Genomic DNA, 16,074 nt, shown 5'->3' with positions numbered 1-16,074 from the left:
AATATCCCTTCCAGTCCTGCATCCAAGTCATTTATGAAGATGTTGAAGAGCACAGGGCCTGAGATGGAGCCCTGTGGAACCCCACTAGTGACAGGTCTCCAGTCTGATGTCACCCCATTCACTATTACCCTCTGTGCTCGACCTGGCAGCCAATTGCTCACCCATGGCATGATGTGTTTATCCAGCAGTGTGCTGGACATTTTGTCCAGGGTGATCCTGTGAGAGACATTATCGAAAGTTTTACTGAAATCCAAAGTGATTACATCAACTGGCTTCCCTTGATCAGCTAGGTGGGTTACCTTGTCATAAAATCAGGTTTGATAAGCAGGACTTTCCTCTCACAAAGCCGTGCTGGCTGTGACCAATGACTACATTGTCCTGCAGGTGTTTTTCAGTACCTCCCAGAATAATCTTCCCCATAACTTTACCAGGCACTGAACTGAGACTGACTGGCCTGGAGTTTCCGCAGTCTTCCTTCTTGCCCTTCTTGAAAACTGGGCCAATGTTTGTGAGCTTCCACTCAGCTGGGACCTCTCTGGATTCCCAAGACCACTCAAAAATCCTCAAAAGTGGTTTTGTGATGACATCTGTCAGCTCTCTCAGGACTCTTGGATGAATCCCATCAGGCCCCGTAGATTTATAGGGATCCAACTGGAGTGGCAGATCCTGCACAAGTTCAGGGTTGATTGGGAGTTGATCATTTCTTCCTACAGCAGCAGGCAGCATCTGTGAATTCTTCCCATGTTACTTGACCTTACTTCCACTGGGCATACACCTTCCTTTTCTTCCTTATTTTCAAGAGAAGATCCCTGCTCAGCCAAGCCGGCTTTCTACCTGACTACTTCTGCTTGACTTTTTGTGGATTGTCTGCTCCTGTGCCCTTAGGAGGCGATGTTTGAAAAGTGACCAGCACTGATGGACTCCGACACCCGAAAAAAAGACTGTACTGGGGAACTTTACTTACTTATTCCCTGAGCAGCCTGAAGTCTGCTCTCCTCATGCCCAGAGTAGAGGTTTTGCTGGCACTTTTCCTCCTGTCAACAGAGATTTCAAACTCAATCACTTTGTGGTCACTGTGGCTAAGATAGCTGCCAGTCTCAGTTTTGCTCACGAGATCCACTCTGTTGACAAGCTGCAGATCAACGAGGTCATCTTGCCAAGTCAGCTCCCTTAGGACCTGTTCCATAAAGTTGTTATCTTGGTTTTTTAGGGATCTTCTGCCCCAGGTTGTAGCACCTCTTTGATGCTCCCAGTAAAATTCTGGCAAGGAAAGTCAACCAGAAGGATAAGGGCAGTTGACTTGGAAATGTCCTTTATTTCCTCAGAGAATAATTTGTTGTCCTGGCTGGGAAGTTTGTAGTAGACTCCCACGATGACATACAAATTATTTGTTGATTCTTACCCAGAGGCTCTCAACTGTGTCATTGTCAGCTGTGAGCTCCATGCATTCTAACCCTTCTATTACATACAGTGCCACCCCTCTGCTTCTGCCCTGCCTGTCTCTCCTGAAGAGCCTGTAACAATCCAACAGGACTCTCCAGTCGCAGGACTCATCCCACCATGTTTCACTTATGTCAGTGATATCAGATCTCTGGGACCGGGCAAAAGCTTTGAGCTCGTCTTGTATGTATGACTGATTAAGAACTTGGCCACTCTGTCGGTTTTATTAACTTCTCTTTTCTTTGGGGCTAAGCAGGGTAAAGGAGCAGAGTGTAGAGAGGGGCAGGAAAGGAGTGTGTACTAGGCAGCTGAATCAAAAGCTCAGACCTTTTTTCTGGAACAGCTGAAAACACGGATTCCAGAAGGGACAGTTTGAACCATGCCGTTCTCACCAAAATTAATATATACCTGCCAAAAGTAAGTACCTTTCCAGAACAGAAACAATAGAAAGAGTTCCTAAAAGCTCCAACATTTTGACTCTACCATCCAATACTGGGGTATGTTTGAAATCATTGTTTGGAAAATGCCTTTGAAAAATACTGAGGTTTGGAAGTTTGTTGTCATGTGAAATGAATAAGCAGCATTTCTAAGCTTTCAGTGAGGGAAGCTGAGAGAAATGCAGCACAGTCTTTCACCTTACCCACATGAACTCCAGAGTCAGGAAGCACACCATAAATGGGATGAACCATCTCTCTCCTGACTGACCAGAGTGATCAGAGCCAGAAGAATGGAGGACTGTTATACCTAAAGGGCAGATGGTATCTCAAATACCTTTGCAGGCAATATTTGCCATGTACAAAATTCTGGTGTGGCCAATAGACAAATGCATCACTGCAAACAGAATGTCACTGTTTGCTGGTTTCAGTACCAAGGAATTCCAAGTATCTTCTATGGCCCCCCCACTAGAGAAGATCCTAATGTTCCCCTGGATTAGAAATAAAGTGGTGCATTCTCAGCTCTCTGAATCTTGAAGTAGATGGTGAGCTAACCAAATTGTTTCAAATACAAGTCTTCTAGCTGCTGGTTTATTGTACAAAGATTTTGAAGGGATTCTTCTAAATAAAAATAAAAGACTTAGATGATCTCCTAATTATTTTTCCACATTCATACAAGTGTACATTTCATAGTAGCCTCTGAATAGCAGTCATGGCTTTACAAAGCTTTTAGAAAATCTGTGTTACTTTTTTGCCTCTCCTCTATCCTCTTAGATATATAGTCCTCCTTTGAAAAGGCTGTCACTTTAAGCTGATGCATATTACAATTCATAAATATGGACTATTCCATGCAATTTTTGAGCTCTCCTAATTGCAATTTCCTGCCCTTTGTCAGAGTTTTCTCTGAAGAATCTGTTGTAGCAAGTAAAATCTTCCTCAACTTCTTATGATGTTTCCAATTGAAAATGGGAATCCCTTGTAATGAGATTGTGAAACCAAAATAGAATTCACAACTCTGTCTGCAGGAGGAGTATGATATCTGTTCACCTTGTATTTGCATGGAACTTCCCTGTTGATGGAGATTCTGCCCATCTGTGTATCTACAAAACAGGATCACAGTGATCTGTTCTTACCTGATCTGTTCCTCAGGTGAAATGGAAGCACACTTGCTTAAATATCAGAAATACATGATAGGAAGATCAGATCTGACTGATTTGAGTTCTTAGTTCACAAATAAACATAATTATTGATGTTTGTTCATCCGTCTTCCCCATACCAAGTGAAACATAAAAAAAATAAAGCAGAATGAAGCAGTAATAACATTCTAGGCCTGCCTTGCTTCAGATGTATCTGGTTTAAGGACCTGATGAACTTGTTAAAACCTATCTTGAAACATTTATTTCTTCTGGCATTGTAGATAAGAAGTAGATAACTCTCTATATAACTGTTTTCCAAATCCAAAGTATAAAATTACCTAGTAAGAAAGTTTCATTTACTTGTTAAAGATGTGCCAACAACTGGGTGGGGTTCTCTGGTAAGGAAGAGTTTCCTACAATCTATTTTTCCTGAGATTTTGACTAGATTGTTACCAGAACAGAATTTGGTATATTAATTACAGGACTAGAATGTGATAATTCCCACTAATATTAATGTATTTTCTGATCCCTTAGGCTCAGAAAAACTTTCTGTTTTCCTCTTTACAGTTCCTACACTCTCAACTTTATGTGTTTCTATTGGTCTGGAGGATGTTTTTGAAAGCTGTACCATCTTAAATCCTTTTAGCTTGGTAAATTATTCCTCTTTATTAGATCATGCTAATATTTATTGTCATCATGCAAATTATTACATGTATCTAAGAAAATGTCATTCATAGTATGTATAACATATTTGAAAAGCAGAGCTATTTGGTGCCTTAAGGGGATATCTACCTGCTGTATTTCAGAGAGGAGAGCTGACCTTTATATTGCAGAGAAGCATCATGCTTTCAAGAATGGCAGAATTCTGTGTAAGCAACTGAAGATGTTACCAGCACCTCCTTGTCATTGCACTTCTTTCATAGGCTGTCCCCAGATCTGGCTTCAGCAGAAGAGTTTCTGAGAGAACTTTTAATCCAACCCAAGCAAAATAAACAAGAACTCAACTACTCTACCCAAGCTGGGGCAGTTGATTTGCCCTATAAGCAGATTAGAGTCCATTCTTACAGCAGCTCTTGCTGTGGAGCTGTTCAATGATACCTTCTATCTGAAGAGCAGCAGGGTGAGTGGTAATGTTTTCTGTTGCCACAGCTATTCAGTAGATGAAACCGTCCTCTAACTTTCATATGATCCTAACAGAAGATAAATCCTTCAGGGTTTCAATGTGTAGAACTTGTGTGGCATGACTTTTCAACCAGTTGTGTAAGAGGGGCTTTAATCGCATTAAACTGTGCCTTTCTGTCTCTGTGGGAGCTTCTGTCCCACAACTAGTTTATGATTCATACATTTTTTCATAATAATATTTGTATTTATTTATTTGTATTTCTGTAGTGAGAAAACTTAATAAAGTGTCATTTGTGATGGAGCACGAAAGTTTGTAATTGTCTTCCAAGTTCATTCACTGCTTTTCCATCTCTGTGCTACTGCAGTCTGATGCTTCTTTTTCCTATAACTATATCTGAAATTGAGCAAGTGCTTTTGTGCATCCTGATAGCTTAATAAAGCTACACATTGACTCTCCTAGCAATCATAGTTAATTCACAGCAGGTTAATTTATTGTCCCAAATGCATATCTGTTTCCAAAATGTCCTGAGCTGATATCTGGGGTCAGCCAACCTTTCATACTCTGTATCACTCAGGTGATCTGGCTTCTTAACGTGAATGCTGTTTTGGTAGAAGTATCAGCAATCATTACTTAAAATGCTAACAATTTGTCAGTTCCTATCTAAGGTGTAAGGGGACGTGAGTCATCTGAAGGTGGGGTCCATGCACATATGCAATTATTTATTATACAGTAATGGATTCTTTGAGGTGTACTGTCTACATGGTACTACCATCAGTACTCCTTGTCTGCTACCATTTGACTTCTAGGAAAAAATTCAAGTGCCGAAAGAGATGTTTAGAACAACTTGGACACACTACTGTTTCTGGCCTCTTGCTACTTCACCAGAAAGACACAAGTTTCCAAGTTGTAGGTCACATCTGTCAGCCCTTGCCATCACCTTGGATATCCTATACCGTCTAAAATGGCCATATGTCTGTGTATAGTCACCTGAATCTCTTATATTCTTTTCACAAAATCTGCTTTTAAGCATCTTTGTGTGTAACATTACTTTTTAAAGCAACTGCAGTTATTTGTGAAAAGTAAACAACTTTTAGAGGTTCCCAGTCTGCCTCTAGAAAGTTATTATTCTTAGATAAATCATTTTGCACATAATTGTGTAGATTTAATTTTTAAAGATAATTTATGTTTTGTAAATACTTTTCAAAAGAATTTATGTGGTTATCCTCTTACATTTGCAACCCCCAAATAAATCATTAGGAGAAAATAGATGTGGGTAATGTGTTTTTTGTTCTTACATTTTCCCCACTCGGTATTTATAACTAAAAGACTATGATTTTTAGTCATTAGTTTAAAAACAGTTACACGTGAGCAATTATATAAAATTTCAGTACATATTCCACTTGGAGTTGAAAAACTTTTCAGTTCTGGATGTAATCTTCCATGACTGTGTATGTACCTACATCTAGAACTGGACTGAAATTCTACAGCCAGAGATATTTTTTAGACATTCTTCATTTTTATACACTCTTTGTCCCTACAGCTTTGTTTCTACAGCCTAACAAGAGATTTAGCAAAAGCTAAATGAGGTCACTTGGGGCAGAAGGCCTTTATTTTACATTATGTCTTAGGAAAGTACCAGTTCCACTCTTTCTGGATTTAAAATGTAAGTTGAAACACAGCTTGTATGTGGAACGAGGAGAAGAGAGGTAAGCTGAAGTATCTTAAAATTCTGCTCAGATTGGAAACATTCTTTACCAAGGTTAGAAAAGAGAAATGTATGATCAGAGCAAAGGACAAAACATATATTGTTTGTTTTCTGTTTTTGTCTCATGCTTGGGGAAACTGAATTTTTACTTGGACAAACCCTTCCTTTCAAATGAAATTGATGAACAATGTCTCCTTTTAGAAACATTATTCTAAAAATCATCCATTATTTTGCCAGTGTCTTTTGTCTTGAATATTAGTAAGTTTCGTTCCCACTTAGTGGAGTGGGAACTTGCAATTCCTTCTCTGCATTTGGTGTGTAAAATATCAAGAGTGGAACATTTAATGAGGTTTCATTACAGTCTTCCACAAAAGGATATGGTTTCAAGAGCTCATCTGTCACGTTCATAGTACTTTGCACTGGTTTTGGTTATTGTCACCCAGTTTTCCTCTTCCCTGCTGTACTACGTTGTCAAATGAACATGTACTTTCTGAGCACATCCACTACCCACTCAACTGCTAACTTTCTCCTGCAAGAAGAGATCGCTACAGAATTTCTCAATGCAAGTATATGTGATCTTTCTGCAAAATTACGTTTTACATCTGTTTCCATTCATGTCTTGAAAATTCTTCTGAAAGATTAACTGAAAGTTACAAAGAAATACTGAGTTGGGTTTTTTTATTATTTTTGGTGCATGGTAGAACTGAAATATTCCAGTAGAATTTTAGCTTGAACAAGTGTATTGAATTTGTCCAGTGTTTCACCTGAGGGATGTTGACCATTATCTTATCTGTCTGACATTTTTAGTCCATAAACATGTTAACATTTTAGTTTTCTGAACGGTTCTTATTTTAATGTGGGGGTATAAGGCAGACTCTTGTGCTGTAAAATGTGGTGATTCGTGAGAGCCTGTCTGTCATTAAGATGTCTAGGAACCATGCCTTATATAGTCACATAGAAAGAAATTCTCATGGAAACGGCATTATGGAGGTGGCAGCTGCAGCTCTTTATTTTTGTCTATGTTGAATTTTGCAGTAAAAGCTTAACCCTTTGTGTGATTGATGCAAAAGTTACATTTATGTCCTCCTCAAGTACAGAATATATGTATATCCAAACAAATTTCTGAAAATGTACAGAAGAGTCAAAACAGCTTAATAGGAGTTAAAATTAACTCTGTTTTTACCAGATTACACTGCTATTTCTGAAAATTTGGGCAAGAACTATATTTGGGTATTATAATGTGATTAGAATTAGCAGTAATTACTGACTAATATCCTTCCTCACTGAAAGCTTTTTTTCTTCATTAGTGATTGGCAAGCAATGTGCAGAAAACGCCATATGGAGATATCTTTCCCCTGAAATCTTTCTCAACTTTTCTGTTCCTAATAGGTCATTGTGAAACAGATGAGTAAAATGTGGACAGTGAAAATATGAAGGTACAGCTAGTGAGGCAGCAAAACCCTTCAGTACACAATCAAGTTCAGACTGTGATGTTAAGAGGGTGTATTGGAGGTTGTGAAGCTAGTAAGGGCAAACACATAACCCACAGAGACACTCAGTGTGATTTCTAAAGGACTATATGTTTTTTGAGAAGCTGGCAATTTTGGAACCTGAGCGCAGAGCCTGGAGACCACCACCACCAACCTTACCAACCACATTCTGGGGGTTTCTTTAGATTTAGGAAGAAGCAGAAGAAACTGTAATCTGGCTGGACACTATTGTTCCTTTTCTGTGTTATTGCTGGTGACAGAAACCTACATTCTTCATTAGTTGCTTAGTAATCGTGTTGTTATATCTCCCACATAGGTCTGTGGTACCTTGCTGTAATTTTTACTAGAGTGAGAAAACATTGCTCTGCCTCATCTAGGATACCAACAGCCAACATATTGTCATCAAAGAGCTTGGGCTTGGTCAAAGCACCATGTTGTTTGCTGTGTGAAATAATGCCTTCCTGAATATCGCTACTTCAGTTTCTAAATACTATGAATTTTCTGTCTTACACGTTTTCTTGCTGATCATCCCATTTTGTATTACTTTGGCAATACAACTGATATCCTCACTACTGAAGGTATTCCAGTGTCTCCAGAGCAATCTTTACTATGCAAATAAGAAGACTTCTTTGCTTACCATTCTTCTCTAAGAAGATAGTCTGCAAATATTACTCAGTTTTGACTGTTCATTTTATCAATCAACTGAATGTGGAGAAAAGGGAGTTGAAAATACATTTTGGGGCAAATATTACACATGTGCAGAGTGTGATGCTAAAAACATCTTTTTGGATCAAATGAAAGCAGAACTTGAATAGATTAATACTGCATGTGTCACAATACAGTTGTTACCATAGCTATAGAACAATTTTCTCGTGGATTTTTATTTTACATTAGAAACTTGTGCCATGGCAACAGCAATGCCTGTGAAAGATCTAGCTCTGTCATTATAATTTGTCTATTACAACTCTTTTCATTAGTATTATTAACAACTGTTATTCTCCTGAATGTACTTTAGTTTTGAACATGGAATCTCTTGAGATGTAAATGTGAATAAGATGATTTCCAATTTTACATGAATGCAAAATTCACAGTATTCAGTATGCCTCTGATTTTCTTAATGTGCTCCGCAGTCTTGGAGTCAGATTCAGAAAAAAATTATGTGAGTTTGATGAAGCATCTGTAAATTATAACTCTCAAATACTGAAAGTGAGAAATGGTATTCCATAGAGTTCTATATATGTACCACGAGCAACTGTGCTGTGGTGCATCAGTGTGAAAATAAATAGCTGATTGAATTGCAATCTGCTGCCTAAATACCAGTTTGGTTGTATATAAACTGGTGATAATAGCAATATGTATCTGTAGCTTTCAGATTATGGCAGAACTGAATTTATTTGTAGTTACAAATGTAAATGTTTTCCATGTAACACAGATACAGCAGTATCACAGTGATTTTCAGAAGTAATCCACTCAGATGGATAAGCTGTACGTGCACTTGTAATAACACTAAAGTTATGTAGAAATGACATCTGTTTATGTTTTGGTATTTATGATACTATTTACAAGTAAAAAGATAAAGTGGTAAGAAAAGCAGTATCTGGTGAGGAAGCAAGATTTCTTTCTATTGGCTTTTTTCTTATTTATGATTACAAAAATAAATGTACTTGCAAAACCAAAAAAACCTCTAATTTATAAGCAGAAAGATTCTCTCCACTGGGATTCAGTCCAAGAGTTTGAGCTTCCCCTATTAACTCTCCCTTGTATCCCCACCCTCTTTCTTAAAGTCTCTTCTCAGAAGGCTTACTCAAATGCTTGTGAGAGAGCAAAACTGGTATCATTAAATGACTGTTCACTGACTAGAGACCTATGCGATGTAATTGTATGTCATATAATTTCTTAGTACCAGTTAAGTTGGCTGAAACAAATAGAAATAAGAATCTTATTTAGTGTTCAATAGCATATGATGAAGTTAGGATATAGAACACAATAGAAATGGAGAGTCTGAATTTCTCCTATATATCTGTAGATTTAAAGTTAATTTTAACCAATCAGAACACTGATCATTAGTATAAGCAACTTAATGAAATGGTTTTTTTTCAATGCCTAGCAGTATTCAAAAGACCAAGAATTATTGTGATATGTTTATAAAACAGGCAGAAATTAATACATAAAATATTACATTTTATGTATTACTACTGAGTCTCAGTGGAAATATTTATATCAGTTTTCTTGAAATTTGTGACAGAAATATGCAACAATAAAAAGACACCAGTGTCAGATATGGGTAATTATTAAAAGCTAAGAAATATTTTTTTTTAATAAAGTTGCCTATTTTAGCAAAAATATAGGACTAGTATTATATTATTCTGTTTGAAGTTTTTCATACTTTAAGTTCACAGAATCAGAGAATCACAGAATATGCCTAGTTGGAAGGGACCCAAAAGGATCATCAAGTTCAACTCCTGAGCCTGCACAGGGACATCCCCAAGAGTCACACCATGTGACCAAGAGTATCATCCAAATGCTTCTTGAACTCTTTCAGCCTTGGTCATGTGACCACTTTCCTGGGAAGCCTGTTCTGTACCCAGCCACCCTCTGAGTGAAGAACCTCTTTTTAATATCCAACCTAAACCTCCCCTGACACAGCTTCAGGACATTCCTTTGGATTCTGAAGAAATTTTTTATGGAGAGAGTAATCAGACACTGGAATGGGCTGCCCAGGGAGGTGGTGAATTCACAGTCCCTGGAGGTTTTTAAGATGAGAGTGGATGTGTCACTTAGTGCCATGGTCTAGTAACCACGGCAGTGTTGGATCAAGGGTTGGACTTGATCTTGGAGGTCTTTTCCAATCCAGTTGATTCTGTGATTCTATGGTTCTGTGACTTGGTTTAGTGGTGGACTTAGCAGTGGTAGGGTAACAGTTGAACTTGATGATCTTAGAGGTCTTTTCCAACCTAAACAGTTCTATGATACTACGAAAATATTGTGGAGCTGCTTCTTCACTAAACAGACTTCATTCTGAACACTACCTGAAACAGGCAGGGTGTTTTTGAAAGCTAGTAGTGATCATATAAAAAGTGAAATACAGTGCTTGCTAACACATGAGAAGATTAATGTTTGCACAGGCAACCTTTGTTTTAATCTTTCCTGACTTCACTGAAGTATTTGTCTGGGTATTTTAAAGATGAAAGCTGTACCCAGAGTAGATTATGTATATACTTATATGTACACAATGCCGTAACTGTAGTGAAAGAACAAGCTGAAAAAGGCTCATACGATATAGTTGGAGTCTTTGAATACATTGTAAACTGCTGCCACTGACTAACAAAACAACCAGAAGTAACATTTTGATATGCTGTCACTGCATCACTGCTAGAAAGTAAGACATACACACACACACTTTCTAGTGGTCACTACATATACTTACTGACCACAGAGGAATGGGAGTTCTCAGTAAGAACTTATTTTGTTTACAGTAGTAAATTGAACAAAATTAGGGCATGAGATGACATTGGTTCTTGGCAGTCTGTACTGTTAAATTGTTTGGGTTTTTGCAAGGTTTGGCCAATACTGAGTATCCACCTAGAGAGTATCCAAACAAAGTGCAAGTGTTAGCTGAGGCCAGAGACCATTCCCAGTAATTGTTTGGATGGGCCAGCTCTGTCTTGAGAAGGAGAAGAGTTTAAGCTAAAGGGCATGAGCTGTTGGCCAGTATTATTTAGTAGCATAGATGTAGCAAAGATATTAGTGAAGTTAATGTAGATATTAGTGAAATTCTTGCAGTCCAGGTCTGTAAGCTCTTCTCTCTTCTGATTTATTCTTCCTGATTTACTTTGCCCTGACAAAAACATTTATATCTTAAATGAGTTCAATACATAGCTATAAGGCGCATCTCTGGAACACCAGAATGGGATTCAGCTCATGAATGAGATATCTAATTGTAGGCATCTGAACACAAAATGGATGCTGTCTCCCGTAATAGTCATTGGCAGTCTAGTTAACACAGTTTAGAGTGCAAAGAGTGATAAGATCCATTGATTTTATCTGTCTGATCTCTGACTGTGGTGGAAGCTTACATACTTCTTACCCATGTGGATATGTAAAATGAGATGTCTTAATCTGGAATAGAATCTCCTCTACTGAGTTTTTCATTAAAAGGAAAACCACCAAAGCCAATAATTATTGGCATCATTTATTTCTTATTTTAAATTCACCTTCAAAATTGCAGACATACGTATAATCTAGCAACTTTCAGAAAAATAATCTAGCAACTTTCAGAAATCAAAGAAAGTGAGAATGCCCCATGTTCTCCTTTTCTCCTGCTTTTTTCTACCAAACCAACTTCTTCTGCATTTATTGATCCCTTGAGCTCTGTCATGTCCTATATTTAACCTTTCTCCATAACAGCTCACATCTTTTTAGTTGCAAAATGTCTGAAGTGTGTATTCTAGTCAGTTGTTTCCCAAAGAAGAAAAGTATATTTTCTTAGATTGCACTCTTAAGCTTGATTAGAATTTTATTATGATATTTTAACAAATAATAAAAACATTTAATTTTATTTTTTTACGCTGCTGACTAGTAAAAGAGCTGATGACGTTTTGAAGAAACAAGACACTGAGGAAAAACAAAACACTGAAGGAAATAGAACACTGCTTTCTTTTAGAGGTCATATTTTGAGATTTAGTTGTCGGTTTTATTGCAAGCAGATATTTTAGCTAATAGGAGAAAACTGCTCAATTTCTTTGCAAATTATGACATGATTTATGTTTCATTTCTTCTGGTAGCTACTGCTGTGCATATAGTCCTACACTTGGAGTCTATATATGAGCATAAAACTTCTAGCAAGAATGAGATGAATGTATTTATCTTTAATGAAGTAGTTATAGAGATGTGACCATTAGCAGGGACACAGTTATTCTGAGTAAAATTTACTAACTTAATGCTATGTGGATAAAGTGATTTTAACCACACCAACATTTTCTATGAGGCAGCATAGGTAGAACAAGTCTCTTTTTTAGCCTCCTACTTCTTACAGCAACAGGCATAAAAAAGAGTTATAAACTTTTAATAATTGACTCTGAAGTGTGCCAAAAAGTGCATTTTTCTGTAGTTCCTTTTTGTGTCTATATCTTCTGAATTACATATAAAGCTTGTTTCAAAAGACTAGTTTTTATATTCTTTTTTCCCAATGGTTGCTATTACTATTCTCAGAAGTTCCTAGAAATAAAAACAACACTCAGATCTATTCTTTAGCGACTGTCAGTAAAAAGGCATCATAGTGTAAATTCACTATTATTATAATGACTATAAAATGAAAAGTTACTAAAAATGCTTCTGGCAATACTGGTTCTTCATGTATTTTACCACCTACAAAATAACTACCTAATTCATCATACGAAACTGTATATAATAACTGTATATATAATTTTTACACATTTCAACTCAATAACAAATTAAAAGAGACACCATTATGATGATGGAATAACAATGGCCTATTTTATAAATTTGTTTTTTCATGGAATTTATGTGTAGCACTGAGCATTGTTGTTCTTCAACCAGTCAGGGTAAAATAGTCGAGTTTAAGGAGAGATTTATTTTTTTTTTTTTAAGAAACTAATAAATCAGTTCATTGCATATTTATCTTTTGTTTCTTTACATAAGAACCAAGTAGCATACAAAAGTAATGTTGAGGAGAGTAAATGTTTTATGGTTTGCAGTATTTTATCATCCTGTTCTTCTTTACAATGTACTCTCTCGTTTCAGAGCAACTTTGCCAGGGTGAAACATCCACTGAAAGTGAGTTTCCAGAAGGACACCCCGCTGAGCAGTTTGCAGGTTTACTTCATGGATCATCACCTGCATGTGACCCACCTGAAAATCCACTCCAGCTGTACAGCAAAGTAAACCTGTGCAGTGGTCCGCTAGAGAAAAGCATTTTGAGCAAGAGCACAGTGCAGCAGATACAGCTACGAAAAGAAAGCAGCTCTGATCCTCCTGTTAAGAAAAAAAAACCACCAATTGTAAACAGAACCATATTTCATACTAAAAATAAACCAGTAGAAAATCATACACTGGTTGGTGCACCAAGGATAAGTGAACAATGGGTTATTAGCACTGGGGGATTTGTGGAGCGAGCATGCACGCTTGGGAGAATACGATCCTTACCGAAGACTTTGCTTGAAATGCATTTGTGCAAAAATGTTTCTAAATCTGATTCTAATCTTATCACCCGTCCACCAAATGACAAAAAAGCAAGAAGCAATTGGAGTGAACCCACACCAAATCAACAGCGCTCCAAAGGGAATTCAGAGAGAACACCTTCTTTCACATCAGAATGGGAAGAAGTAAGTTTTGTTCATTTTTTAAGTACTAGCAAATGGTCTTGTGAAGATGCTGTTATTGTTTTCAGTTTCAGAGATGAAATAAAAAGTGAATCTTTCACACTGCAAATCTTCAAAGGGAATGTCACAGTGTAATGCAGGGTAGTTCAACAGCTGGCACAAAATGCAAAGCATTTCTATTCCAATGCTGCCCACTCAATAAAGTCTATTGTTTCCGTAGTGAATGAAGTTAACCAGAAGTAATTCTGTAATTTGTTGTGGCATTGAAATTATTGTCTACTAAAGCCCTCACCACTGACACTAATAAAATTGGTAAAATCCTTTGTAACTATGCCCATTATTTACATATTTGCTAATTATTTCCCACCATGGCAGTGTCTGCCAGCAAGAGAGAGGAAAAAATGGTGGGAATAGAGAGTTACATTCTACAAACCCTCCCTGTGTATCCTATCCTCTAACTGGTATGTAGCCTGTGTACAAAATGCTTGGCACAGCTGCAATAAATTTGAGACTATGTCCACATAAACATAAATTCATTACACTGAATTTGTAATGCACATGCTTGCTCATATGAGAGACTTTATTTTAGGTTTAGAACTCAATTTAAAATAATTCTTAGGCACCTTATGTTTAGCTTTTTTTCTCCTGTGCTGAATTTCAAGAATGTAAAAGATTCTTCAAAAACACAGAAGTTCCCATCTCACTGGGGTGAATTAAGAGGGTAAAATATCTTTCGTGCCCCTACAGAGAAGTGAGCATTTCTCTTTAAAACAACAACAAAGGGGAAAAGTATCTATCTCCAGGGTGCTTTTTCATTCAGAAAGAACACAGAGGTTGATTATGTGATTGGTTATTTTTCTAGAAAAAGGTTTTCATCTCATCTAGATGTCTAGGTTTTCAGCTCATCTAGATGTCTAATTTGATAGGGCATCTAAAGGTAGTTTCTGTTTTAAAGGAGACAGTTTCTCAGTGGAAATACACTAAGGATCAGGTTTCAATCTTTATAACTTTGTTACATTATTATAAAATCCTGTCCTCTAAAAAATTAGAGTCAGTTCCAAGTTTGCCTTTCTAGGGGAGCATCAAGGTTCGATTGTTCTTAAGAGTAAAAAAATGCAGTTCATATATATTAAAAAAAGGTATGGATTCCCAATCTGCAGATTCTGTCATAAATGCTAGATTGTCTCCCGTCACCAGTGACTAATACATAGTTTTTCTACTAGTCCTAATATTAAGCTTAGTAAAATATGCTTCTCTGTGTCTGCCTTCTTAGTCCACACCAGCGTTTTGATTCACTTTTTGTTCTGTCCTGTTCTTACAGAAAATAAAATAGGTAAAATGGTTTTGACATAGTAAGTTCAATGTGCTTTAGAAACATGTAAATAAGTTTTGGGATTGATGCAGTGCAGTTTCACAGAGAATATAATTCTGCAGTATGTGAGGGGACAGCAATGTTTCATACCTACTCAGTAGCCTTGGGGCAGATGAAAAAAAGGGAGCTAGGAAATTCTCTGGACATCTTACTTGAACAATTGCTTTAATACTTAAGAACACACCAAAAATATTTTTATTCATTAATATTACTGCTTAAATAGACCACTAGTGATAATACCTAGATGGCATCAGTATGAAAGGAACTCTACTGTAGAAAAAGAAATACTAGTTCCAAGCTTTAGCTTTTGCCAGCATAAAAATATTGCAAAATAAAAATCAAAGTGGAGAAATTAATTTTCACCTTTGATTTTTGCTTTTTGCTATTTTGATTATTGTTTTCTGAATGAGAGTAACAATGCCATAAGTTGATGCATGAAAACTAAAATAAAATAATGAAGATGGGATCCATCAGTTGTTTTCACTGTTGTCTCTTTTGTAGATTGATAAAATCATGAGTTCAATAGATGCTGGAATTAATACTGGACTGGGGGAGATGAGTGATCACACTACAAGTAAGAAAAAACAACCAACTATTGTTTAATTTTGGTTTGATTTTCTGTAGGGAAACTGTGGATAAGACATTGCTAAGTAACTCTTTGTGGTGAAATCATTTGTAGGTATTTTGAATAACTATGAACAGAATCAATGTTGTTTAATGTTAGAGATGCATTAGGCCCAGTATCCTGGAGCTGTTGCTTTAAATAGCATAATGGAGTTATTAATGTTGTTTTGAAATCTTACCAGAAAAAATACTCCATTAATGTCTTTGTACTGAAGCCTTTCTTCTAGGGGGATATTTTACAATCTTTTTCAGCTGAGGTTTTATTTGGAATGATGGGACTCTGAGTATATATAATCCAATAACCGCTGACACTTTTAAAAACATTTTATTATCTAATGCTGCTTCGAAGAAATATTTGGCACAGGGCTGAAAATGTTGCTGACAGCCAGGGACTGGTGTTAGCAGGGAT

The 16,074-nt window shown here is 36.8% G+C and overlaps 1 protein-coding gene and 1 long non-coding RNA gene across 3 annotated transcripts in view; both read left to right on the top strand.

The window, feature by feature from the left end:
* The window catches only part of ANKS1B (ankyrin repeat and sterile alpha motif domain containing 1B), a 418,757-nt gene that overhangs the window by 193,724 nt on the left and 208,959 nt on the right, over positions 1-16,074 (top strand). Inside the window, 2 exon segments of the mRNA XM_032689488.1 lie at positions 13,092-13,672; positions 15,543-15,615. Of these exon segments, the coding sequence (XP_032545379.1) occupies positions 13,092-13,672; positions 15,543-15,615 (654 nt within the window).
* LOC116787670 lies at positions 1,483-3,011 on the top strand. 2 transcript variants are annotated; one of them, XR_004357371.1, is made up of 3 exons: positions 1,483-1,573; positions 1,697-1,857; positions 2,900-3,011. It is a non-coding gene; the product is annotated as an uncharacterized LOC116787670 (long non-coding RNA). The 2 variants fall into 2 exon arrangements; XR_004357372.1 differs by lacking the exon at positions 2,900-3,011 and adding an exon at positions 2,770-2,886.

This window comes from Chiroxiphia lanceolata, chromosome 5, assembly GCF_009829145.1.
Source record: "Chiroxiphia lanceolata isolate bChiLan1 chromosome 5, bChiLan1.pri, whole genome shotgun sequence".
Taxonomy (NCBI): domain Eukaryota; kingdom Metazoa; phylum Chordata; class Aves; order Passeriformes; family Pipridae; genus Chiroxiphia; species Chiroxiphia lanceolata.
Note: the sequence above shows the minus strand (reverse complement) of the source record. Positions and strands in the feature narration are given on the sequence as shown.